Below are 26,165 nucleotides of genomic sequence, written 5' to 3'. Positions count from 1 at the left end.
ACCTTCAAGTACACAGATAGAGTAGATGCATGTCTCCACCTTCAAGTACACAGATAGAGTAGATGTATGTCTCCACCTTCAAGTACACAGATAGAGTAGATGCATGTCTCCACCTTGAAGTACACAGATAGATTAGATGCATGTCTCCACCTTCAAGTACCGAGATAGAGTAGGTGTATGTCTCCACCTTCAAGTACACAGATAGAGTAGATGCATGTCTCCACCTTCAAGTACACAGATAGAGTAGATGTATGTCTCCACCTTCAAGTACACAGATAGAATAGATGTATGTCTCCACCTTGAAGTACACAGACAGAGTAGATGCATGCCTCCACCTTCAAGTACACAGATAGAGTAGATGCATGTATCCACCTTCAAGTACACAGATAGAGTAGATGCATGTATCCACCTTCAAGTACACAGATAGAGTAGATGTATGTCTCCACTTTCAAGTACACAGATAGAGTAGATGCATGTCTCCACCTTCAAGTACACAGATAGATTAGATGCATGTCTCCAACTTCAAGTACCGAGATAGAGTAGATGCATGTCTCCACTTCCAAGTACCGAGATAGAGTAGATGCATGTCTCCACCTTCAAGTCCACAGATAGAGTAGAAGCATGTCTCCACCTTCAAGTACACAGATAGATTAGATGCATGTCTCCACCTTCAAGTACACAGATAGATTTGATGCATGTCTCCACCTTCAAGTACACAGATAGAGAAGATGAATGTCTCCACCTTCTAGTACACAGATAGAGTAGATGTATGTCTCCACCTTCAAGTACACAGATAGAGTAGATGTATGTCTCCACCTTCAACTACACAGATAGAGCAGATGCATGTCTCCACCTTCAAGTACACAGATAGAGTAGATGCATGTTTACAACTTCAAGTACACAAAGTAGATGTATGTCTCCACCTTCAAGTACACAGATGGAGTAGATGTATGTCTCAACCTTCACGTACACAGATAGTGTAGATGTATGTCTCCACCTTCAAGTACGCAGATAGTGTAGATGCATGTCTCCACCTTCAAGTACACAGATAGAGTAGATGCATGTCTCCACATTCAAGTACACAGATAGAGTAGATGTATGTCTCCACCTTCAAGTACAGAGATAGAGTAGATGTATGTCTCCACCTTCAAGTACACTAATAGAGTAGATGCATGTCTCCACCTTGAAGTACAAAGATAGAGTAGATGTATTTCTCCACCTTCAAGTACACAGATAGAGTAGATGCATGTCTCCACCTCGAAGTACAAAGACAGAGTAGATGTAGGTCTCCACCTTCACGTACACAGATAGAGTAGATGCATGTCTCCACCTTGAAGTACAAAGATAGAGTAGATGTATGTCTCCACCTTCACTTAAACAGATAGAGTAGATGTATGTCTCCACCTTCAAGTACACATATAGAGCAGATGCATGTCTCCACCTTCAAGTACACAGATAGAGTAGATGCATGTCTCCACCTTCAAGTACACAGATAGAGTAGATGTATGTCTCCACCTTCAAGTACACAGATAGAGTAGATGCATGTCTCCACCTTCAAGTACACAGATAGATTAGATGCATGTCTCCACCTTCAAGTACCGAGATAGAGTAGATGTATGTCTCCACCTTCAAGTACACAGATAGAGTAGATGCATGTCTCCACCTTCAAGTACACAGATAGAGTAGATGCATGCCTCCACCTTCAAGTACACAGATAGAGTAGATGCATGTATCCACCTTCAAGTACACAGATAGAGTAGATGGATGTCTCCACCTTCAAGTACACAGATAGAGTAGATGTATGTCTCCACTTTCAAGTACACAGATAGAGTAGATGCATGTCTCCACCTTCAAGTACACAGATAGATTAGATGCATCTCTCCAACTTCAAGTACCGTGATAGAGTAGATGCATGTCTCCACTTCCAAGTACAGAGATAGAGTAGATGCATGTCTCCACCTTCAAGTACAAAGATAGAGTAGATGTATGTCTCCACCTTCAAGTACACAGACAGAGTAGATGCATGCCTCCACCTTCAAGTACACAGATAGAGTAGATGCATGTCTCCACCTTCAAGTACACAGATAGAGTAGATGCATGTCTCCACCTCGAAGTACAAAGATAGAGTAGATGTTGGTCTCCACCTTCAAGTACACAGACAGAGTAGATGCATGCCTCCACCTTCAAGTACACAGATAGAGTAGATGCATGTCTCCACCTTCAAGTACACAGATAGAGTAGATGCATGTCTCCACCTCGAAGTACAAAGATAGAGTAGATGTTGGTCTCCACCTTCAAGTACACAGACAGAGTAGATGCATGCCTCCACCTTCAAGTACACAGATAGAGTAGATGCATGTCTCCACCTTCAAGTACACAGATAGAGTAGATGCATGTCTCCACCTCGAAGTACAAAGATAGAGTAGATGTTGGTCTCCACCTTCAAGTACACAGACAGAGTAGATGCATGTCTCCACCTCGAAGTACACAGATAGAGTAGATGTATCTCTCCACTTTCAAGTACACAGATAGAGCAGATGCATGTCTCCACCTTCAAGTACACAGATAGAGTAGATGCATGTCTCCACCTCGAAGTACAAAGATAGAGTAGATGTATGTCTCCACCTTCAAGTACACAGACAGAGTAGATGCATGCCTCCACCTTCAAGTACACAGATAGAGTAGATGCATGTCTCCACCTTCAAGTACACAGATAGAGTAGATGCATGTCTCCACCTTCAAGTACACAGATAGAATAGAAGTATGTCTCCACCTTCAAGTACACAGACAGAGTAGATGCATGCCTCCACTTTCAAGTACACAGATAGAGTAGATGCATGTCTCCACCTTCAAGTACACAGATAGATTAGATGCATGTCTCCACCTCGAAGTACAAAGATAGAGTAGATGTAGGTCTCCACCTTCAAGTACACAGATAGAGTAGATGCATGTCTCCACCTTGAAGTACAAAGATAGAGTAGGTGTATGTCTCCACCTTCACGTACACAGATAGAGTAGATGTATGTCTCCACCTTCAAGTACACATATAGAGCAGATGCATGTCTCCACCTTCAAGTACACAGATAGAGTAGATGCATGTCTCCACCTTCAAGTACACAGATAGAGTAGATGCATGTCTCCACCTTCAAGTACACAGATAGATTAGATGCATGTCTCCACCTTCAAGTACCGAGATAGAGTAGATGTATGTCTCCACCTTCAAGTACACAGATAGAGCAGATGCATGTCTCCACCTTCAAGTACACAGATAGAGTAGATGCATGTCTCCACCTTCACTTAAAGAGATAGAGTAGATGTATGTCTCCACCTTCAAGTACACAGATAGAGTAGATGTATGTCTCCACCTTCAAGTACACAGATAGAGTAGATGCATGTCTCCACCTCGAAGTACAAAGATAGAGTAGATGTTGGTCTCCACCTTCAAGTACACAGATAGAGTAGATGCATCTCTCCACCTTCAAGTACAAAGATAGAGTAGATGTATGTCTCCACCTTCACGTAAACAGATAGAGTAGATGTATGTCTCCACTTTCAAGTACACGTTTAGAGTAGATGTATGTCTCCACCTTCAACTACACAGATATAGTAGATGCATGTCTCCACTTTCAAGTACAAAGATAGAGTAGATGCATGTCTCCACCTTGAAGTACAAAGATAGAGTAGATGTATGTCTCCACCTTCACGTAAACAGATAGAGTAGATGTATGTCTCCACCTTCAAGTAAACAGATAGAGCAGATGCATGTCTCCACCTTCAAGTACACAGATAGAGTAGATGCATGTCTCCACCTTCAAGTACACAGATAGAGTAGATGTATGTCTCCACCTTCAAGTACACAGATAGAGTAGATGCATGTCTCCACCTTCAAGTACACAGATAGATTAGATGCATGCCTCCACCTTCAAGTACCGAGATAGAGTAGGTGTATGTCTCCACCTTCAAGTACACAGATAGAGTAGATGCATGTCTCCACCTTCAAGTACACAGATAGAGTAGATGCATGTCTCCACCTTCAAGTACACAGATAGAATAGATGTATGTCTCCACCTTCAAGTACACAGACAGAGTAGATGCATGCCTCCACCTTCAAGTACACAGATAGAGTAGATGCATGTATCCACCTTCAAGTACACAGATAGAGTAGATGCATGTCTCAACCTTCAAGTACACAGATAGAGTAGATGTATGTCTCCACTTTCAAGTACACAGATAGAGTAGATGCATGTCTCAACCTTCAAGTACACAGATAGAGTAGATGTATGTCTCCACCTTCAAGTACACAGATAGATTAGCTGCATGTGTCCAACTTCAAGTACCGAGATAGAGTAGATGCATGTCTCCACTTCCAAGTACCGAGATAGAGTAGATGCATGTCTCCACCTTCAAGTACACAGATAGAGTAGAAGCATGTCTCCACCTTCAAGTACACAGATAGATTAGATGCATGTCTCCACCTTCAAGTACACAGATAGATTAGATGCATGTCTCCACCTTCAAGAACACAGATAGATTAGATGCATGTCTCCACCTTCAAGTACACAGATAGATTAGATGCATGTCTCCAAGTTCAAGTACACAGATAGAGCGGATGTATGTCTCCACCTTCAAGTACACAGATAGAGTAGATGTATGTCTCCACCTTCAAGTACACAGATAGATTAGATGCATGTCTCCACCTTCAAGTACACAGATAGAGCAGGTGCATGTCTCCAACTTCAAGTACACAGATAGAGCGGATGTATGTCTCCACCTTCAAGTACACAGATAGAGTAGATGTTTGTCTCCACCTTCAAGTACACAGATAGAGTAGATGTATGTCTCCACCTTCAAGTACACAGATAGATTAGATGCATGTCTCCACCTTCAAGTACACAAAGTAGATGTATGTCTCCACCTTCAAGTACACAGATAGAGTAGATGTATGTCTCCACCTTCACGTACACAGATAGTGTATCTGTATGTCTCCACCTTCAAGTACACAGATAGTGTAGATGTATGTCTCCACCTTCAAGTACACAGATAGATTAGATGTATGTCTCCACCTTCAAGTACACAGATAGAGCAGGTGCATGTCTCCATCTTCAAGTACACAGATAGAGTAGATGCATGTCTCCACCTTCAAGTACACAAAGTAGATGTATGTCTCCACCTTCAAGTACACAGAAAGAGTAGATGTATGTCTCCACCTTCAAGTACACAGATAGAGTAGATGCATGTCTCCACCTTCAAGTACACAGAAAGAGTAGATGCATGTCTCCACCTTGAAGTACAAAGATAGAGTAGATGGATGTCTCCACCTTCAGGTACACAGATAGGGTAGATGTATGTCTCCACCTTTACGTACACAGATAGAGTAGATGTATGTCTCCACCTTCAAGTACACAGATAGAGCAGATGTATGTCTCCACCTTCAAGTACACAGATAGAGTAGATGTATGTCTCCACCTTCAAGTACACAGATAGAGTAGATGCATGTCTCCACCTTTAACTACACAGATAGAGTAGATGGATGTCTCCACTTTCAAGTACACATTTAGAGTAGATGTATGTCTCCACCTTCAACAACACAGATAGAGTAGATGCATGTCTCCACTTTCAAGTACAAAGATAGAGTAGATGTATGTCTCCACCTTCAAGTACACAGATAGAGCAGATGCATGTCTCCACCTTCAAGTACACAGATAGAGTAGAAGTATGTCTCCACCTTCAAGTACACAGACAGAGTAGATGCATGCCTCCACTTTCAAGTACACAGATAGAGTAGATGCATGTCTCCACCTTCAAGTACACAGATAGATTAGATGCATGTCTCCACCTCGAAGTACAAAGATAGAGTAGATGTAGGTCTCCACCTTCAAGTACACAGATAGAGTAGATGCATGTCTCCACCTTGAAGTACAAAGATAGAGTAGGTGTATGTCTCCACCTTCACGTACACAGATAGAGTAGATGTATGTCTCCACCTTCAAGTACACATATAGAGCAGATGCATGTCTCCACCTTCAAGTACACAGATAGAGTAGATGCATGTCTCCACCTTCAAGTACACAGATAGAGTAGATGCATGTCTCCACCTTCAAGTACACAGATAGATTAGATGCATGTCTCCACCTTCAAGTACCGAGATAGAGTAGATGTATGTCTCCACCTTCAAGTACACAGATAGAGCAGATGCATGTCTCCACCTTCAAGTACACAGATAGAGTAGATGCATGTCTCCACCTTCACTTAAACAGATAGAGTAGATGTATGTCTCCACCTTCAAGTACACAGATAGAGTAGATGTATGTCTCCACCTTCAAGTACACAGATAGAGTAGATGCATGTCTCCACCTCGAAGTACAAAGATAGAGTAGATGTATGTCTCCACCTTCAAGTACACAGATAGAGTAGATGCATCTCTCCACCTTCAAGTACAAAGATAGAGTAGATGTATGTCTCCACCTTCACGTAAACAGATAGAGTAGATGTATGTCTCCACTTTCAAGTACACGTTTAGAGTAGATGTATGTCTCCACCTTCAACTACACAGATATAGTAGATGCATGTCTCCACTTTCAAGTACAAAGATAGAGTAGATGCATGTCTCCACCTTGAAGTACAAAGATAGAGTAGATGTATGTCTCCACCTTCACGTAAACAGATAGAGCAGATGCATGTCTCCACCTTCAAGTACACAGATAGAGTAGATGCATGTCTCCACCTTCAAGTACACAGATAGAGTAGATGTATGTCTCCACCTTCAAGTACACAGATAGAGTAGATGCATGTCTCCACCTTCAAGTACACAGATAGATTAGATGCATGCCTCCACCTTCAAGTACCGAGATAGAGTAGGTGTATGTCTCCACCTTCAAGTACACAGATAGAGTAGATGCATGTCTCCACCTTCAAGTACACAGATAGAGTAGATGCATGTCTCCACCTTCAAGTACACAGATAGAATAGATGTATGTCTCCACCTTCAAGTACACAGACAGAGTAGATGCATGCCTCCACCTTCAAGTACACAGATAGAGTAGATGCATGTATCCACCTTCAAGTACACAGATAGAGTAGATGCATGTCTCCACCTTCAAGTACACAGATAGAGTAGATGTATGTCTCCACTTTCAAGTACACAGATAGAGTAGATGCATGTCTCAACCTTCAAGTACACAGATAGAGTAGATGTATGTCTCCACCTTCAAGTACACAGATAGATTAGCTGCATGTCTCCAACTTCAAGTACCGAGATAGAGTAGATGCATGTCTCCACTTCCAAGTACCGAGATAGAGTAGATGCATGTCTCCACCTTCAAGTACACAGATAGAGTAGAAGCATGTCTCCACCTTCAAGTACACAGATAGATTAGATGCATGTCTCCACCTTCAAGTACACAGATAGATTAGATGCATGTCTCCACCTTCAAGAACACAGATAGATTAGATGCATGTCTCCACCTTCAAGTACACAGATAGATTAGATGCATGTCTCCAAGTTCAAGTACACAGATAGAGCGGATGTATGTCTCCACCTTCAAGTACACAGATAGAGTAGATGTATGTCTCCACCTTCAAGTACACAGATAGATTAGATGCATGTCTCCACCTTCAAGTACACAGATAGAGCAGGTGCATGTCTCCAACTTCAAGTACACAGATAGAGCGGATGTATGTCTCCACCTTCAAGTACACAGATAGAGTAGATGTTTGTCTCCACCTTCAAGTACACAGATAGAGTAGATGTATGTCTCCACCTTCAAGTACACAGATAGATTAGATGCATGTCTCCACCTTCAAGTACACAAAGTAGATGTATGTCTCCACCTTCAAGTACACAGATAGAGTAGATGTATGTCTCCACCTTCACGTACACAGATAGTGTATCTGTATGTCTCCACCTTCAAGTACACAGATAGTGTAGATGTATGTCTCCACCTTCAAGTACACAGATAGATTAGATGTATGTCTCCACCTTCAAGTACACAGATAGAGCAGGTGCATGTCTCCATCTTCAAGTACACAGATAGAGTAGATGCATGTCTCCACCTTCAAGTACACAAAGTAGATGTATGTCTCCACCTTCAAGTACACAGAAAGAGTAGATGTATGTCTCCACCTTCAAGTACACAGATAGAGTAGATGCATGTCTCCACCTTCAAGTACACAGAAAGAGTAGATGCATGTCTCCACCTTGAAGTACAAAGATAGAGTAGATGGATGTCTCCACCTTCAGGTACACAGATAGGGTAGATGTATGTCTCCACCTTTACGTACACAGATAGAGTAGATGTATGTCTCCACCTTCAAGTACACAGATAGAGCAGATGTATGTCTCCACCTTCAAGTACACAGATAGAGTAGATGTATGTCTCCACCTTCAAGTACACAGATAGAGTAGATGCATGTCTCCACCTTTAACTACACAGATAGAGTAGATGGATGTCTCCACTTTCAAGTACACATTTAGAGTAGATGTATGTCTCCACCTTCAACAACACAGATAGAGTAGATGCATGTCTCCACTTTCAAGTACAAAGATAGAGTAGATGTATGTCTCCACCTTCAAGTACACAGATAGAGCAGATGCATGTCTCCACCTTCAAGTACACAGATAGAGTAGATGCATGCCTCCACCTTCAAGTACACAGATAGTGTAGATGCATGTCTCCACCTTCAAGTACACAGATAGTGTAGATGCATGTCTCCACTTTCAACTACACAGATAGAGTAGATGCATGTCTCCACTTTCAAGTACACAGAAAGAGTAGATGCATGTCTCCACCTTCAAGTACACAGATAGAGTAGATGCATGCCTCCACCTTCAAGTACACAGATAGTGTAGATGCATGTCTCCACCTTCAAGTACACAGATAGAGTAGATGCATGCCTCCACCTTGAAGTACACAGATAGAGTAGATGTATGTCTCCACCTTCAAGTACACAGATAGAGTAGGTGCATGTCTCCACCTTCAAGTACACAGATAGGGTAGATGCATGTCTCCACCTTCAAGTACACAGATAGAGTAGATGCATGCCTCCACCTTCAAGTACACAGATAGTGTAGATGCATGTCTCCACCTTCAAGTACACAGATAGAGTAGATGCATGCCTCCACCTTCAAGTACACAGATAGTGTAGATGCATGTCTCCACCTTCAAGTACACAGATAGTGTAGATGCTTGTCTCCACCTTCAAGTACACAGATAGTGTAGATGCATGCCTCCACCTTCAAGTACACAGATGGTGTAGATGCATGCCTCCACCTTCAAGTACACAGATAGAGTAGATGTATGTCTCCACCTTCAAGTACACAGATAGAGTAGATGCATGTCTCCACCTTCAAGTACACAGATAGAGTAGATGCATGTCTCCACCTTCAAGTACACAGATAGAGTAGATGCATGCCTCCACCTTCAAGTACACAGATAGAGTAGATGCATGTCTCCACCTTCAAGTACACAGATAGTGTAGATGCATGTCTCCACCTTCAAGTACACATTTCCATAAGCAGGAGAAATGTCCGCTACCAGCTGTATCCACTGTGGATTCCGACTCTGACACGAGTATGTTTTCCCGAATCACTCTCACATAGTGATGCCACAAGGTGTTGGCGTCAAGGTGTCTCTATCCTGCCGCATCGGTTGCACCCGTCACAAACACATGCAAGTGCAAGTCAATTGATCCCCCAACGCAATACGGGAACATATGGTACAAGTCGAAATACGGAATTGCATCGGACATCACATTTGTAAAGATGCGTCAAATATGGAACTGTTCTCCACATGACTACCTTAACTACTTCAGTCACACATACAACGTTAGAGAGTGGTTCAGTAGTAACAAAGACATAAGTGGAAGGTGTAGAAATGTATGGAGATCAATACGTTCTTCGATTTGTTTTTAACGGGTTTGTAAAATATTATTCAATATTAAACTATCATCCGAAGTTACATGCTGATGAAATAGAATTAACTGATGGGACAACACGTGACGTTAAGACGGTTTCCGGTCAGCAGAGACTGACCATACACACTCGTGCCCCTTGGTGCAACAGGGATATGAAGGAAACGTTATGTAACGATCAATAATAGTAATAATGATGATGATAATGATGATGATGATGATGATGATGAGCAAAGTGGCACCATGTGTGTGCATAACTATCCTCATCACAGACAGTCCGTCTATTTCCCTAAGGCACGATGGTAACTATGATACCCGTGGTGTAATGGGACTCTTCCTGGTGTTGCCGTATGGCTTCTTAACGTCAACGTGTTTCATATAACATTACAGTTAGATCTACAATATACATCCCCGAACACCACTCCACATGTATCCTGTAGGTCAGATATGTGTCAGCCCCCCTCTCATCAGCATGTCCTGTCTGTTCAGCGCGGATGAGCAGCACTTGTGCACGATTACCAACTTTGGGAGACGATACTTCCTTGTGTATCTCAGCAAACTGAATTTCGGTGAAATAACTGTGATACATGTGGTGTGTGTGTGTGTGTGTGTGTGTGTGAATGTATGGTTTTACGCCGCTTTTAGCAATATTCCAGCAATATCACGGCGAGGGACACCAGAAATGGGCTTCACACATTGTACCAATATCGGGAAACGAACCCGGGTCTTCGGCGTGACGAGCGAACGCTTTAACCATTAGGCTACCCGACCGCCCCGTGATACATGTGGAGTCATGTATTGACTATTTAACAATTACTGCCATACATGTAGAGTCATATGTTTACCATACAGCAATGACTCTCGGACATGTAATCGTATACTTGTTATGTGCTATATTACACCTCTGACCATGTAATCCTATACTTGTTATGTGCTATATTACACCCCTGAACATGTAGTCGTATACTTGCTGTGTGCTATATTACACTCCTGACCATGTATTCGTATATTTGCTATGTGCTATATTACACCCCTGACCATGTAGTCGTATACTTGCTATGTGCTATATTACACCCTGACCATGTAGTCGTATATTTGTTATGTGCTATATTACACCCCTGACCATGTAGTCGTTTACTTGTTATGTGCTACATTACACTCCTGACCATGTAGTCGTATACTTGCTATGTGCTATATTACACTCCCGACCATGTAATCGTATATTTGCTATGTGCTATATTACACTCCTGACCATGCAATCGTATACGTGTTATGTGCTATATTACACCCCTGACCATGTAATCGTATACTTGTTATGTGCTATATTACACCCCTGACCATGCAATCGTATACTTGCTATGTGCTATATTACATCCCTTACCATGTAATCCTATACTTGTTATGTGCTATATTACACCCCTGACCATGTAATCGTATACTTGTTATGTGCTATATTACATGCCTGACCATGTAATCCTATACTTGTTATGTGCTATATTACACCCCTGACCATGTAATCGTATACTTGCTATGTGCTATATTACATCCTGACAATGTAGTCGTATACTTGCTATATGCTATATTACATCCTGACTATGTAATCGTAAACTTGTAATGTGCTATATTACATCCCTGACCATGTAATCCTATACTTGTTATGTGCTATATTACACCCCTGACCATGTAATCGTATACTTGCTATGTGCTATATTATAACCTGACCATGTAGTCGTATACTTGCTATGTGCTATATTACATCCTGACTATGTAATCGTATACTTGTTCTGTGCTATATTACACCTCTGACCATGTAGTCGTATACTTCCTATGTCCTATATTACACCCCTGACCATGTAGTCGTATATTTTCTAGGGCTATATTAAACCCCTGACCATGTAGTCGTATACTTGTTATGTGCTATATTACACCCCTGACCATGTAATCGTATACTTGTTATGTGCTACATTACACTCCTGACCATGTAGTCGTATACTTGTTATGTGCTATATTACACCCCTGACCATGTTGTCGTATACTTGCTATGTGCCATATTACATCCCTGACCATGTAATCGTATACTTGTTATGTGCTATATTACACCCCTGACGTTGTAATCGTATACTTTGTATGTGGTATATTACACCTTTGACCATGTAGTCGTATACTTGTTATGTGCTATATTACACCCCTGACCATGTAGTCGTATACTTCCTATGTCTTATATTACACCCCTGACCATGTAGTCGTATATTTTCTATGCGCTATATTAAACCCCTGACCATGTAGTCGTATACTTGTTATGTGCTATATTACACCCCTGACTATGTAATCGTATACTTTGTATGTGCTATATTACACCCCTGACCATGTAGTCGTATACTTGTTATTTGCTATGTTACACCCCTGACCATGTAGTCGTATACTTGTTATTTGCTATGTTACACCCCTGACCATGTAGTCGTATACTTGTTACGTGCTATACTACACCCCTGACCATGTAGTCATATACTTGTTATGTGCTATATCAAACACCTTACCATGTAATCCTATACTTATTATTTGCTACATTACATCACTGACCATGTAGTCGTATATTTGATATGTGCTATATTACATCCCTGACCATGTAGTCGTATATTTACTGTGCTATTTTACACCCCTGACCATGTATTCGTATATTTGCTAAGTGCTATATTACACCCTTACCATGTATTTGTATACTTGCTATGTGCTATATTACACCCCTGACCATGTAGTCGTATACTTGTTATGTGCTATATTACATCCCTAACCATGTATTCGTATACTTGCTATGTGCTATATTACACCCCAGACCATGTAGTCGTATACTTGCTATGTGCTATATTACACCCCGACCATGCAATCGTATATTTGTTATGTGCTATATTACACCCCTGACCATGTAGTCGTATACTTGCTATGTGCTATATTGCATCCCTGACCATGTAGTCGTATACTTCCTATGTCCTATATTACATCCCCGACCATGTAGTCGTATACTTGTTATGTGCTATATTACACCCCTGACCATGTAGTCGTATACTTGTTATGTGCTATATTACAACCCTGACCATGTAATCGTTTGCATGTTATGTGCTATATTACACCCCTAACCATGTAATCGTATACTTGTTATGTGGTATATTACACCTCTGACCATGCAATCGTATACTTGTTATGTGCTATATTACACCCCTGACCATGTAGTCGTATACTTGCTATGTGCTATATTGCATCCCTGACCATGTAGTCGTATACTTCCTATGTCCTATATTACATCCCCGACCATGTAGTCGTATACTTGTTATGTGCTATATTACACCCCTGACCATGTAGTCGTATACTTGTTATGTGCTATATTACAACCCTGACCATGTAATCGTTTGCATGTTATGTGCTATATTACACCCCTAACCATGTAATCGTATACTTGTTATGTGGTATATTACACCTCTGACCATGCATTCGTATACTTGTTATGTGCTATATTACATCCCTGACCATGCATTCGTATACTTTCTATGTGCTATTTTCCATCCCTGACCATGTATTCGTATACCTGTTATGTGCTATACTACACCATGATCATGTAGCAGTAAGCTGTGCAAAGTTGCGTCCCTTGGGCACGACCGAAACCTATGATTGTGGATTTGAATCCCGTGTCTGTCTGAACGTGTGTCTAGGTTTGCCGGCACCAGACCCGTGCTCGTGGGTTTCACCAACTTGATCAACGTCTGAGACCTGCATCACTTCGTGTTTTCCTCCCACATTAAGCTGACACGCCGTGATACAAGTGGAAAACTGTTTACAGCGGCGTTAAAGCCACTCACTCACTCGATCACTCCTTATGTAATCTACGTGTCAAAGTTTCCTCTGTTCTTCTAACGACTCACGCATAACGGGACAAGTAACCCAGACTGTCGAGGGGATAGCTTAGTGGCTATTTCGTTATTTCGCCAGGCGCGTGCTCGATTCCCCGCATGCTGGTGTCCCCTTCCGTGGCCGGGGGTAATCGATAAAAGAGGAGTAAAACCACATTCACTCCAGATATATTGACACATGTTGATATGGAAAGTACATGCCAACTCAGGACACATGGCAACTCAGGATACATGGCAACTCAGGACACATGACAACTCATGACACATAACAACTCAGGACACATGGCAACTCAGGACACATGACAACTCATGACACATGGCAACTCAGGACACATGGCAACTCAGGACACATGACAACTAATGACGCATAACAACTCAGGACACATGGCAACTCAGGACACATGACAACTCATGACACATGGCAACTCATGACACATGGCAACTCAGGACACATGGCAAATCAGGACACATGACAACTAATGACACATAACAACTCAGGACACATGACAACTCATGACAATGTAATGGTGGTATGCTCTGCATGGGAACAGCTGGATCAAGATCGGGATGAGAAATGTTAAACTTACCCATAAGTTGTGCTAGCGAGGGCTGTGACGACGAGGAAGCAAATTGCCAGTCGGCGTTGTGTGTCGGTCATGATGCCGACGACCGAGAAGACACTGAGAGATGAACGCGTTGATACAAACTTATATAGCCCCACGCCTACAAGTCAAAGAAGGAACTTGTATTATTCAACAGCGGCTTCGTCACAACGCACATGCTAATGACTAAAAATTATGCTCTGTGATGGGTATATTCATTATGATATGGTTGTTACAAAATGTATGCACATTTCAAATAAAAGCTTTAGTCAACCTCTTCTCGCATATTTATGACGCATCAACGAAGACAGTATTAAAACACCCACCCAAACATCCCTAAATACACAAAGACACACATCTGTCTAAATACACTGACACACATCTGTCTAAATACACACAGTCACATATCTGTGTAAATACACTCAAAACACACATCCATAAAAACACACATCTGTCTATATACATATAGTCTCACATCTATCTAAAATACACTCAAAACACACATCCACAAAAACAGTTATGTATACACTGGAGTGTGGTACTGACAGTTATGTATACACTGGAGTGTGTTACTGACAGTTATGTATTTACTGCAGTGTGGAACTGACAGTTATGAACACACTGGAGTGTTGTACTGACAGTTATGTATACACTGGAGTGTGGTACTGACAGATATGTATACACTGGAGCGTGGTACTGACAATTATGTATACACTGGAGCGTGATACTCACAGTTATGTATACACTGGAGTGTGTTACTGACAGTTATGTATACACTGGAGTGTGTTACTGACAGTTATGTATACACTGGAGTGTGGTACTGACAGTGATGTATACACTGGAGTGTGGTACTGACAGTTATGTATACACTGGAGTGTGGTACTGACAGTGATGTATACACTGGAGTGTGGTACTGACAGTTATGTATACACTGGAGTGTGGTACTGACAGTTATGTATTCACTGGAGTGTGGTACTGACAGTTATGTATACACTGGAGTGTGGTACTGACAGTTATGTATACACTGGAGTGTGTTACTGACAGTTATGTATACACTGGAGTCTGTTACTGACAGTTATGTATACACTGAATGTGTTACTCTCAGTTATGTATACACTGGAGTGTGGAACTAAAAAATATGTATACACTGGAGTGTGGTACTGACAGATATGTATACACTGGAGTGTGGTACTGACGGTTATGTATACACTGGAGTGTGGTACTGACAGTGATGTATACACTGGAGTGTGGTACTGACAGTTATGCATAGACTGGAGCGTGTTACTGACAGTTCTGTATCCACTGGAGTGTGGTACTGACAGTTATGTATACACTGGAGTGTGGTACTGACAGTTATGTTATACTGGAGCGAGGTACTGACAGTTATGTATACACTGGAGTGTGTTACTGACAGTTATGTATACACTGGAGCGTGGTACTGACATATATGTATACACTGGAGTGTGTTACTGACAGTTATGAATACACCGGAGTGTGGTACTGACAGTTATGTATACACTGGAGTGTGGTACTGACAGTTATGTATACACTGGAGTGTGGTACTGACAGTTATGTATACACTGGAGTGTGTTACTGACAGTTATGTATACACTGGAGTGTGTTACTGACAGTTATGTATACACTGAATGTGTTACTCTCAGTTATGTATACACTGGAGTGTGGAACTAAAAAATATGTATACACTGGAGTGTGGTACTGACAGATATGTATACACTGGAGTGTGGTACTGACGGTTATGTATACACTGGAGTGTGGTACTGACAGTGATGTATACACTGGAGTGTGGTACTGACAGTTATGCATAGACTGGAGCGTGTTACTGACAGTTCTGTATCCACTGGAGTGTGGTACTGACAGTTATGTATACACTGGAGTGTGGTACTGACAGTTATGTATACACTGGAGTGTGTTACTGATAGTTATGTATACACTGGAATGTGTTACTCTCAGTTATGTATACACTGGAGAGTGTTACTGACAGATATGTATTCACTGGAGTGTGGTACTGACAGTTATGTATACACTGGAGCGTGGTACTGACAGTTATGTATACACTGGAGCGAGGTACTGACAGTTATGTATACACTGGAGTGTGTTACTGACAGTTATGTATACACTGGAGCGTGGTACTGACATATATGTAGACACTGGAGTGTGTTACTGACAGTTATGAATACACTGGAGTGTGGTACTGACAGTTATGTATACACTGGAGTGTGGTACTGACAATTATGTATACACTGGAGTGTGGTACTGACAGATATGTATACACTGGAGTGTGTTACTGACAGTTATGTATTTACTGGAGTGTGGTACTGACAGTTATGTATTTACTGGAGTGTGGTACTGACAGTTATGTATACACTTGAATGTGGTACTGACAGTTATGTATACACTGGAGTGTGGTACTGACAGTTATGTATACACTGGAGCGTGTTACTGACAGTTCTGTATTCACTGGAGTGTGGTACTGACAGTTATGTATACACTGGAGTGTGGTACTGACAGTTCTGTATTCACCTGAGCGTGTTACTGACAGTTCTGTATTCACTGGAGTGTGGTACTGACAGTTATGTATACACTTGAGTGTGTTACTGACAGTTATGTAAACATGGGAGTGAGTAATTTGTTGTGATCTGGGTACAATTACGTCATGCTAATAGAGGAAACACCAGTCTTCAAAGTCATTAAGTGTCTATCATATCGCTTAATCAAGTCTGAACCAGACAATCCAGTGATTGACTTCATGAGCATCAATCTACGCAGTTGGAATGCGATGACGTTATAATGCTAGAAACACCTTGCGTAGGTCTACGTGTATCAGACCAGGGAGATAATGGGTCTCCTGACAGTGCGGGAGTAAGGTCACTACTTTCACTATAATCATGAGACATAGGTAGTTTCAGTAAGTAGACTTCCAATGAACTTTGACAGTACAAACTTAAAAATATTAATAAACATGCTTTGTTCACAAATGTAATTGTGGAAATGTTTGTGAAAATTCACTAATTGGTTGGCTTTCAAACATGTTGTATATTTTACTTCCTCACCAAGTTGAACAAAGCCAAAGGACAAGAAGGATCTAGTGTATCTCGCGTTTCCCCTCCGGAAAGATGGGGCGGAAATTGTCACAAGATATTTCACTATCTGGGTGTGGTCATGTTGGTGACCTGTTTTCGAAAAAAACGTAGTCTACACAAGTGTAAGTCAAGCTTGAACATCCCGCAGTTACCAATCCCTGTCCAAGTAACTGTGTAGTCAACGATTGTCGTGTAACGAGTCAGCAGTTTACAGCCGACCAGCGACTGAAACCAAACCTAGAAACATAATTAGATCGATCTTGTGGGGATTCGAACCCACGATCAAAGGTTTCTGGCAGGCCTAAGGGATGTAACTCTGGACAGCCAATGAAGCCCCTGAGGTGATTGCCCACAAGGTACCAAGGTGTATCACACCATCACACCGAGTTGGTCCATCACACGACATGGTCAACCACACCGACATGGTCAACCACACCGACATGGTCTATCACACCGACATGGTCCACCACACCGACATGGTCCATCACATCGACATGGTCCATCACACGACATGGTCCACCAAGCCGACATGGTCTATCACACGACATGGTCCATCACACGACATGGTCCATCACACGACATGGTCCACCACACCGACATGGTCCATCACACGACTTGGTCCATCACACCGACATGGTCCACCACACCGACATGGTCCACCAAGCCGACATGGTCTATCACACGACATGGTCCACAAAGCCGACATGGTCTATCACACGACATGGTCCACCAAGCCGACATGGTCCATCAATCTGACATGGTCTATCACACGACATGGTCCATCAAGCCGACATGGTCTATCACACATACATGGTCCACCACACTGACATGGTCCATCACACGACATGGTCCATCAAACAGAAATGGTCTATCACACTGACATGGTCCACCACACTGACATGGTCCATCACACGACATGGTCCATCACACCGACATGGTCAACCACACCAAAATGGTCCACCACACAGACATGGTCCATCACACTGACATGGTCCATCACACGACATGGTCCACCAAGCCGACATGGTCTATCACACGACATGGTCTATCACACGACATTGTCCATCACACTGACATGGTCTATCACAAGACATGGTCCATCAAACCGACATGGTCTATCACACGACATGGTCCATCACACCGACAGGGTCCATCACACCGACAGGGTCCATCACACCGACATGGTCCATCACACGACATAGTCTATCGCACTGCCATGGTCTATCGCACAACATGGTCCACAAAGCTGACTTGGTCCATCACGATGACATTGTCCAGCACACCAACATGGTCCATCAAGCTGACTTGTTCTATTACGCCGACATGGTCCATCACGCTGACATGATCCATCACCTACGCCAACATGGTTCAACACACCGACATAGTCCGTCTCTCCAACATGGTCCATCACACCAACATAGTCCGTCACACCACGCGGACATAGTTCATCACACCACGCCCGGATGGTCCATCAAGCTGGCATGGTCCATCACACTGACATGGTTCATCAAGCTGACATGGTCCATCACATGGATATTGTCCATCACACCGACTTGGTCCATCACACCAACATGGTCCATCACACTGACTTGGTCCACCACACAGATATGGTCCATCACGCCAACATGGTCCATCACACCGATATGGTCCATCACACTGACTTGGTCCATCACACCGATATGGTTCATCACTCCAACATGGTCCATCACACTGACATCGTCCAGCACACCAACATGGTCCATCACACCGATATGGCCCTTATCACGCCAACATGGTCCATCACACCGATATGGTCCATCACACCGACTTGGTCCATCACACCAACATGGTCCATCACACCAACATGGTCCATCACGCCAACATGGTCCATCACACCGATATGGTCCATCACACCGACTTGGTCCATCACACGGATATGGTCCATCACGCCAACATGGTCCATCACGCCAACGTGGTCCAGCACACCAACATGGTCCATCACACCGATATGGTCCATCACGCCAACATGGTCCATCACGCCAACATGGTCCATCACACCTATATGGTCCATCACACCGACTTGGTCTATCACACCGACATGGTCCATCAAGCTGACTTGGTCCATCACGCCGACATGGTCCAGCACACCAACATGGTCCATCAAGCCAACATGGTCAATCATGCTGACATGATCCGTCACACCACGTCGACATGGTCCAACACACTGACATGGTCCATCACGCCAACATGGTCAATCACTCAAACATATATTAAGAGTCCAAAATTCTGTACATAAACTAGGGGGCACGGGTGTCCCAGTCGTCTGGATCTTTAGCAACCCATGCTTGTCGTAAAAGGCGACTAATGGGATCGGGTGGTCAGGCTGGCTGACTTGGTTGATGAATGTCATCGATCCCACATTGCGAGGATCGATGCTCATGATATCAATCACTGGATGGTCTTGTCCAGACCCGATTATTTACAGACCGCCGTCATATAGCTGGGATATAATTGCTGAGTGCGGCGTTAAACAACAAACCAACCAACCAACCAACCCAGTCATCTCAAGTAAGTGGGGGCACGGGTGTCCCAGCCGTCTGAAGTAAGTGGGGGCACGGGTTTCCTAGTCGTCTGAGGTAAGTGGGGGCAAGGGTGTCCCAGCCGTCTGAAGTAAGAAGGGGCACGGGTGTTTCAGTCGTCTGAAGTAAGTGGGGGCACGGGTGTCCCAGCCGTCTGAAGTAAGTAGGGGCACGGGTGTTTCAGCCGTCTGAAGTAAGTGGGGGCACGGGTGTCCCAGCCGTCTGAAGTAAGTGGGGACACGGGTGTCCCAGCCGTCTGAAGTAAGTAGGGGCACGGGTGTTTCAGTCGTCTGAAGTAAGTGGGGCCACGGGTGTCCCAGCCGTCTGAAGTAAGTGGGGGCACGGGTGTCCATCGTCGTCTGAAGTAAGTGGGGGGCACGGGTGTTTCAGTCGTCTGAAGTAAGTGGGGCCACGGGTGTCCCAGCCGTCTGAAGTAAGTGGGGGCACGGGTGTTTCAGTCGTCTGAAGTAAGTGGGGCCACGGGTGTCCCAGCCGTCTGAAGTAAGTGGGGGCACTGGTGTCCATCGTCGTCTGAAGTAAGTAGGGGCACGGGTGTCCCAGCCGTCTGAGGTTAATTGGGGCACGGGTGTCCAAGTCGTCTGGATCTTTAGCAACCCATGCTTGCCGTAAAACGCGACTATTCTTATCGTAAAAGGCGACTAATGGGATCGGGTGGTCAGGCTGGCTGACTTGGTTGATGAATGTCATCGATCCCACATTGCGAGGATCGATGCTCATGATATCAATCACTGGATTGTCTTGTCCAGACCCGTATTTACAGACCGCCGTCATATAGCTGGAATATTGCTGAGTGCGGCGTTAAACAACAAACCAACCAACCAACCCAGTCGTCTGAAGTAAGTGGGGGCACGGGTGTCCCAGTCGTCTGAAGTAAGTTGGGGCACGGGTGTCCCAGTCGTCTGAAGTAAGTGGGGGTCACGGGTGTTCCAGTCGTCTGAAGTAAGTAGGGCCTCGGGTGTCCCAGTCGTCTGAAGTAAGTGGGGGCACGGGTGTCCGAGTCGTCTGAGGTAAGTGGGGGGCACGGGTGTCCCAGTCGTCTGAAGTAAGTTGGGGCACGGGTGTCCCAGTCGTCTGAAGTAAGTGGGGGTCACGGGTGTTCCAGTCGTCTGAAGTAAGTAGGGTCATGGGTGTTCCAGTCGTCTGAAGTAAGTAGGGGCACGGGTGTCCGAGTCGTCTAAAGTAAGTGGGGGCACGGGTGTCCCAGTCGTCTGAAGTAAGTGGGGGCACGGGTGTCCCAGTCGTCTGAAGTAAGTTGGGGCACGGGTGTCCCAGTCGTCTGAAGTAAGTGGGGGTCACGGGTGTTCCAGTCGTCTGAAGTAAGTAGGGCCTCGGGTGTCCCAGTCGTCTGAAGTAAGTGGGGGCACGGGTGTCCGAGTCGTCTGAGGTAAGTGGGGGGCACGGGTGTCCCAGTCGTCTGAAGTAAGTGGGGGGCACGGGTTTCCTTGTCGTCTAAAGTAAGTGGGGGCACGGGTGTCCGAGTCGTCTAAAGTAAGTAGGGCCTCGGGTGTCCCAGTCATCTGAAGTAAGTAGGGGCACGGGTGTCCCAGTCGTCTAAAGTAAGTGGGGGGCACGGGTGTCCCAGTCGTCTGAAGTAAGTGGGGGCACGGGTGTCCCAGTCGTCTGAAGTTAGTGGGGGCACGGGTGTCCCAGTCGACTGAAGTAAGTGGGGGCACGGGTGTCCCAGTCGTCTGAAGTAAGTTGGGGCACGGGTGTCCCAGTCGTCTGAAGTAAGTGGGGGTCACGGGTGTTACAGTCGTCTGAAGTAAGTGGGGGGCACGGGTGTCCCAGTCGTCTGAAGTAAGTGGGGGGCACGGGTGTCCCAGTCGTCTAAAGTAAGTGGGGGCACGGGTGTCCCAGTCGTCTAAAGTAAGTGGGGGGCACGGGTGTCCGAGTCGTCTAAAGTAAGTAGGGCCTCGGGTGTCCCAGTCATCTGAAGTAAGTAGGGGCACGGGTGTCCCAGTCGTCTAAAGTAAGTGGGGGGCACGGGTTTCCTAGTCGTCTAAAGTAAGTGGGGGCACGGGTGTCCGAGTCGTCTAAAGTAAGTAGGGCCTCGGGTGTCCCAGTCATCTGAAGTAAGTAGGGGCACGGGTGTCCCAGTCGTCTGAAGTAAGTGGGGGGCACGGGTTTCCTTGTCGTCTAAAGTAAGTGGGGGCACGGGTGTCCGAGTCGTCTAAAGTAAGTAGGGCCTCGGGTGTCCCAGTCATCTGAAGTAAGTAGGGGCACGGGTGTCCCAGTCGTCTAAAGTAAGTGGGGGGCACGGGTGTCCCAGTCGTCTGAAGTAAGTGGGGGCACGGGTGTCCCAGTCGTCTGAAGTAAGTGGGGGCACGGGTGTCCCAGTCGTCTGAAGTAAGTGGGGGCACGGGTGTCCCAGTCGTCTGAAGTAAGTTGGGGCACGGGTGTCCCAGTCGTCTGAAGTAAGTAGGGGTCACGGGTGTTCCAGTCGTCTGAAGTAAGTGGGGGGCACGGGTGTCCCAGTCGTCTGAAGCAAGTGGGGGGCACGGGTGTCCCAGTCGTCTAAAGTAAGTGGGGGCACGGGTGTCCCAGTCGTCTAAAGTAAGTGGGGGGCACGGGTGTCCCAGTCGTCTAAAGTAAGTGGGGGCACGGGTGTCCGAGTCGTCTAAAGTAAGTAGGGCCTCGGGTGTCCCAGTCATCTGAAGTAAGTAGGGGCACGGGTGTCCCAGTCGTCTAAAGTAAGTGGGGGCACGGGTGTCCTAGTCGTCTAAAGTAAGTGGGGGCACGGGTGTCCGAGTCGTCTAAAGTAAGTAGGGCCTCGGGTGTCCCAGTCATCTGAAGTAAGTAGGGGCACGGGTGTCCCAGTCGTCTAAAGTAAGTGGGGGGCACGGGTGTCCCAGTCGTCTGAAGTAAGTGGGGGCACTGGTGTCCCAGTCGTCTGAAGTTAGTGGGGGCACGGGTGTCCCAGTCGTCTGAAGTAAGTTGGGGCACGGGTGTCCCAGTCGTCTGAAGTAAGTGGGGGTCACGGGTGTTCCAGTCGTCTGAAGTAAGTGGGGGGCACGGGTGTCCCAGTCGTCTGAAGTAAGTGGGGGGCACGGGTGTCCCAGTCGTCTAAAGTAAGTGGGGGCACGGGTGTCCCAGTCGTCTAAAGTAAGACGGGGGCACGGGTGTCCCAGTCGTCTAAAGTAAGTGGGGGCACGGGTGTCCGAGTCGTCTAAAGTAAGTAGGGCCTCGGGTGTCCCAGTCATCTGAAGTAAGTAGGGGCACGGGTGTCCTTGTCGTCTAAAGTAAGTGGGGGCACGGGTGTCCCAGTCGTCTAAAGTAAGTGGGGGCACGGGTGTCCGAGTCGTCTAAAGTAAGAAGGGCCTCGGGTGTCCCAGTCATCTGAAGTAAGTAGGGGCACGGGTGTCCCAGTCGTCTAAAGTAAGTGGGGGGCACGGGTGTCCCAGTCGTCTGAAGTAAGTGGGGGGCACGGGTGTTCCAGTCGTCTGAAGTAAGTAGGGCCTCGGGTGTCCCAGTCGTCTAAAGTAAGTGCGGGCACGGGTGTCCCAGTCGTCTAAAGTAAGTGGGGGGCACGGGTGACCCAGTCGTCTGAAGTAAGTGGGGGCACGGGTGTCCCAGTCGTCTGAAGTAAGTAGGGCCTCGGGTATCCCAGTCGTCTGAGGTAAGTGGGGGCACGGGTTTCCTAGTCGTCTGAAGTAAGTAGGGCCTCGGGTGTCCCAGTCGTCTGAGGTAAGTGGAGGCACGGGTTTCTTAGTCGTCTGAAGTAAGTGGGGGCACGGGTGTCCCAGTCGTCTGAAGTAAGTAGGGCCTCGGGTGTCCCAGTCGTCTGAGGTAAGTGGGGGGCACGGGTTTCCTAGTCGTCTGAAGTAAGTGGGGGCACGGGTGTCCCAGTCGTCTGAAGTAAGTTGGGGCACGGGTTTCCTAGTCGTCTGAGGTAAGTTGGGGCACGGGTGTCCCAGTCGTCTGAAGTAAGTGGGGGGCACGGGTGTTCCAGTCGTCTGAAGTAAGTAGGGCTTCGGGTGTCCCAGTCGTCTGAGGTAAGTGGGGGCACAAGTTTCCTAGTCGTCTGAAGTAAGTAGGGCCTCGGGTGTCCCAGTCTTCTGAAGTAAGTGGGGGGCACGGATGTTCCAGTCGTCTGAAGTAAAGTGGGGGCACGGGTTTCCTAGTCGTCTGAAGTAAGTAGGGCCTCGGGTGTCCCAGTCTTCTGAAGTAAGTAGGGCCTCGGGTGTCCCAGTCTTCTGAGGTAAGTGTGGGGCACGGGTTTCCTAGTCATCTGAAGTAAGTGGGGGCACGGGTGTTCCAGTCGTCTGAAGTAAGTAGGGCCTCGGGTGTCCCAGTCTTCTGAGGTAAGTGCGGGCACGGGTGTCCCAGTCGTCTAAAGTAAGTGGGGGGCACGGGTGTCCCAGCCGTCTGAAGTAAGTGGGGGCACGGGTGTCCCAGTCGTCTGAAGTAAGTAGGGCCTCGGGTGTCCCAGTCGTCTGAGGTAAGTGGGGGCACGGGTTTCCTAGTCGTCTGAAGTAAGTAGGGCCTCGGGTGTCCCAGTCGTCTGAGGTAAGTGGAGGCACGGGTTTCTTAGTCGTCTGAAGTAAGTGGGGGCACGGGTGTCCCAGTCGTCTGAAGTAAGTAGGGCCTCGGGTGTCCCAGTCGTCTGAGGTAAGTGGGGGGCACGGGTTTCCTAGTCGTCTGAAGTAAGTGGGGGCACGGGTGTCCCAGTCGTCTGAAGTAAGTTGGGGCACGGGTTTCCTAGTCGTCTGAGGTAAGTGGGGGCACGGGTGTCCCAGTCGTCTGAAGTAAGTGGGGGGCACGGGTGTTCCAGTCGTCTGAAGTAAGTAGGGCTTCGGGTGTCCCAGTCGTCTGAGGTAAGTGGGGGCACAAGTTTCCTAGTCGTCTGAAGTAAGTAGGGCCTCGGGTGTCCCAGTCTTCTGAAGTAAGTGGGGGGCACGGGTGTTCCAGTCGTCTGAAGTAAGTGGGGGCACGGGTTTCCTAGTCGTCTGAAGTAAGTAGGGCCTCGGGTGTCCCAGTCTTCTGAAGTAAGTAGGGCCTCGGGTGTCCCAGTCTTCTGAGGTAAGTGGGGGGCACGGGTTTCCTAGTCGTCTGAAGTAAGTGGGGGCACGGGTGTCCCAGTCGTCTGAAGTAAGTGGGGGCACGGGTTTCCTAGTCGTCTGAGGTAAGTTGGGGCACGGGTGTCCCAGTCGTCTGAAGTAAGTAGGGCTTCGGGTGTCCCAGTCGTCTGAGGTAAGTGGGGGCACAAGTTTCCTAGTCGTCTGAAGTAAGTAGGGCCTCGGGTGTCCCAGTCTTCTGAAGTAAGTGGGGGGCACGGGTGTTCCAGTCGTCTGAAGTAAGTGGGGGCACGGGTTTCCTAGTCGTCTGAAGTAAGTAGGGCCTCGGGTGTCCCAGTCTTCTGAAGTAAGTAGGGCCTCGGGTGTCCCAGTCTTCTGAAGTAAGTGGGGGGCACGGGTGTTCCAGTCGTCTGAAGTAAGTAGGGCTTCGGGTGTCCCAGTCGTCTTAAGTAAGTGGGGGCACTGGTGTCCATCGTCGTCTGAAGTAAGTGGGGGCACGGGTGTCCCAGTCGTCTGATGCATCGTATTTCTCTGTGCAGAATTGCGTCCCTTGCTACACCAGAATCCTATGATTGTGGGTTCGAATCCCTGTTCGCCCCTTTTTTCTAGGTTTTTCAGCACCATACCCGTGCTCGTGGGTTTTACCAAAGTGGTAAACGTCTCAGACCTGCATCACTTCGGGCTTTCCTCCCACGATAAGCAGACACGCCGCGATATAACTGGAATATTGTTCAAAGCGGTGTTTAACCAAACTCACTCACTGTACAAAAACCTGCTTAAAAAATGATGTGATCATGAAGTTCGCATAAAATTAATTTGCTGTCAAGTGCCAACTATTCTAAGCAGAGGTTGAAGTGCTTGATGAGGAGGGACATGGACGAGTAGACCGGGGAGTGAGCAGTGAGTGGATGTCCCAGTCAGCAGTGCTCCAGCTGCGTTGTGTCACGAGCAACGGTCCACGCCTTCCTGGTTACTGTACACGCCAACCCGCCAGACGACGCGATCCTCTTGTCCTCGTGTTTTGTTCCGGGCGTAAGTTGAGCTGTACATGATTATC

The 26,165-nt window shown here is 46.1% G+C and overlaps 1 protein-coding gene across 1 annotated transcript in view; it reads right to left on the bottom strand.

Annotated features, from left to right (window-relative positions):
- The window catches only part of LOC124128448, a 102,494-nt gene that overhangs the window by 58,805 nt on the left and 17,524 nt on the right, over positions 1-26,165 (bottom strand). Inside the window, exon 2 of the mRNA XM_048391362.1 lies at positions 14,399-14,534. Coding sequence (XP_048247319.1) covers positions 14,399-14,469 — 71 coding nt within the window. The 5' untranslated portion in view covers positions 14,470-14,534. The remainder of the gene's footprint in view (positions 1-14,398; positions 14,535-26,165) is intronic.

Source organism: Haliotis rufescens, unplaced genomic scaffold, assembly GCF_023055435.1.
Source record: "Haliotis rufescens isolate VD_foot unplaced genomic scaffold, xgHalRufe1.0.p SCAF_10, whole genome shotgun sequence".
NCBI classification, from domain to species: Eukaryota; Metazoa; Mollusca; class Gastropoda; order Lepetellida; family Haliotidae; genus Haliotis; species Haliotis rufescens.
This window is presented reverse-complemented; position numbering and strand designations above follow the sequence as displayed.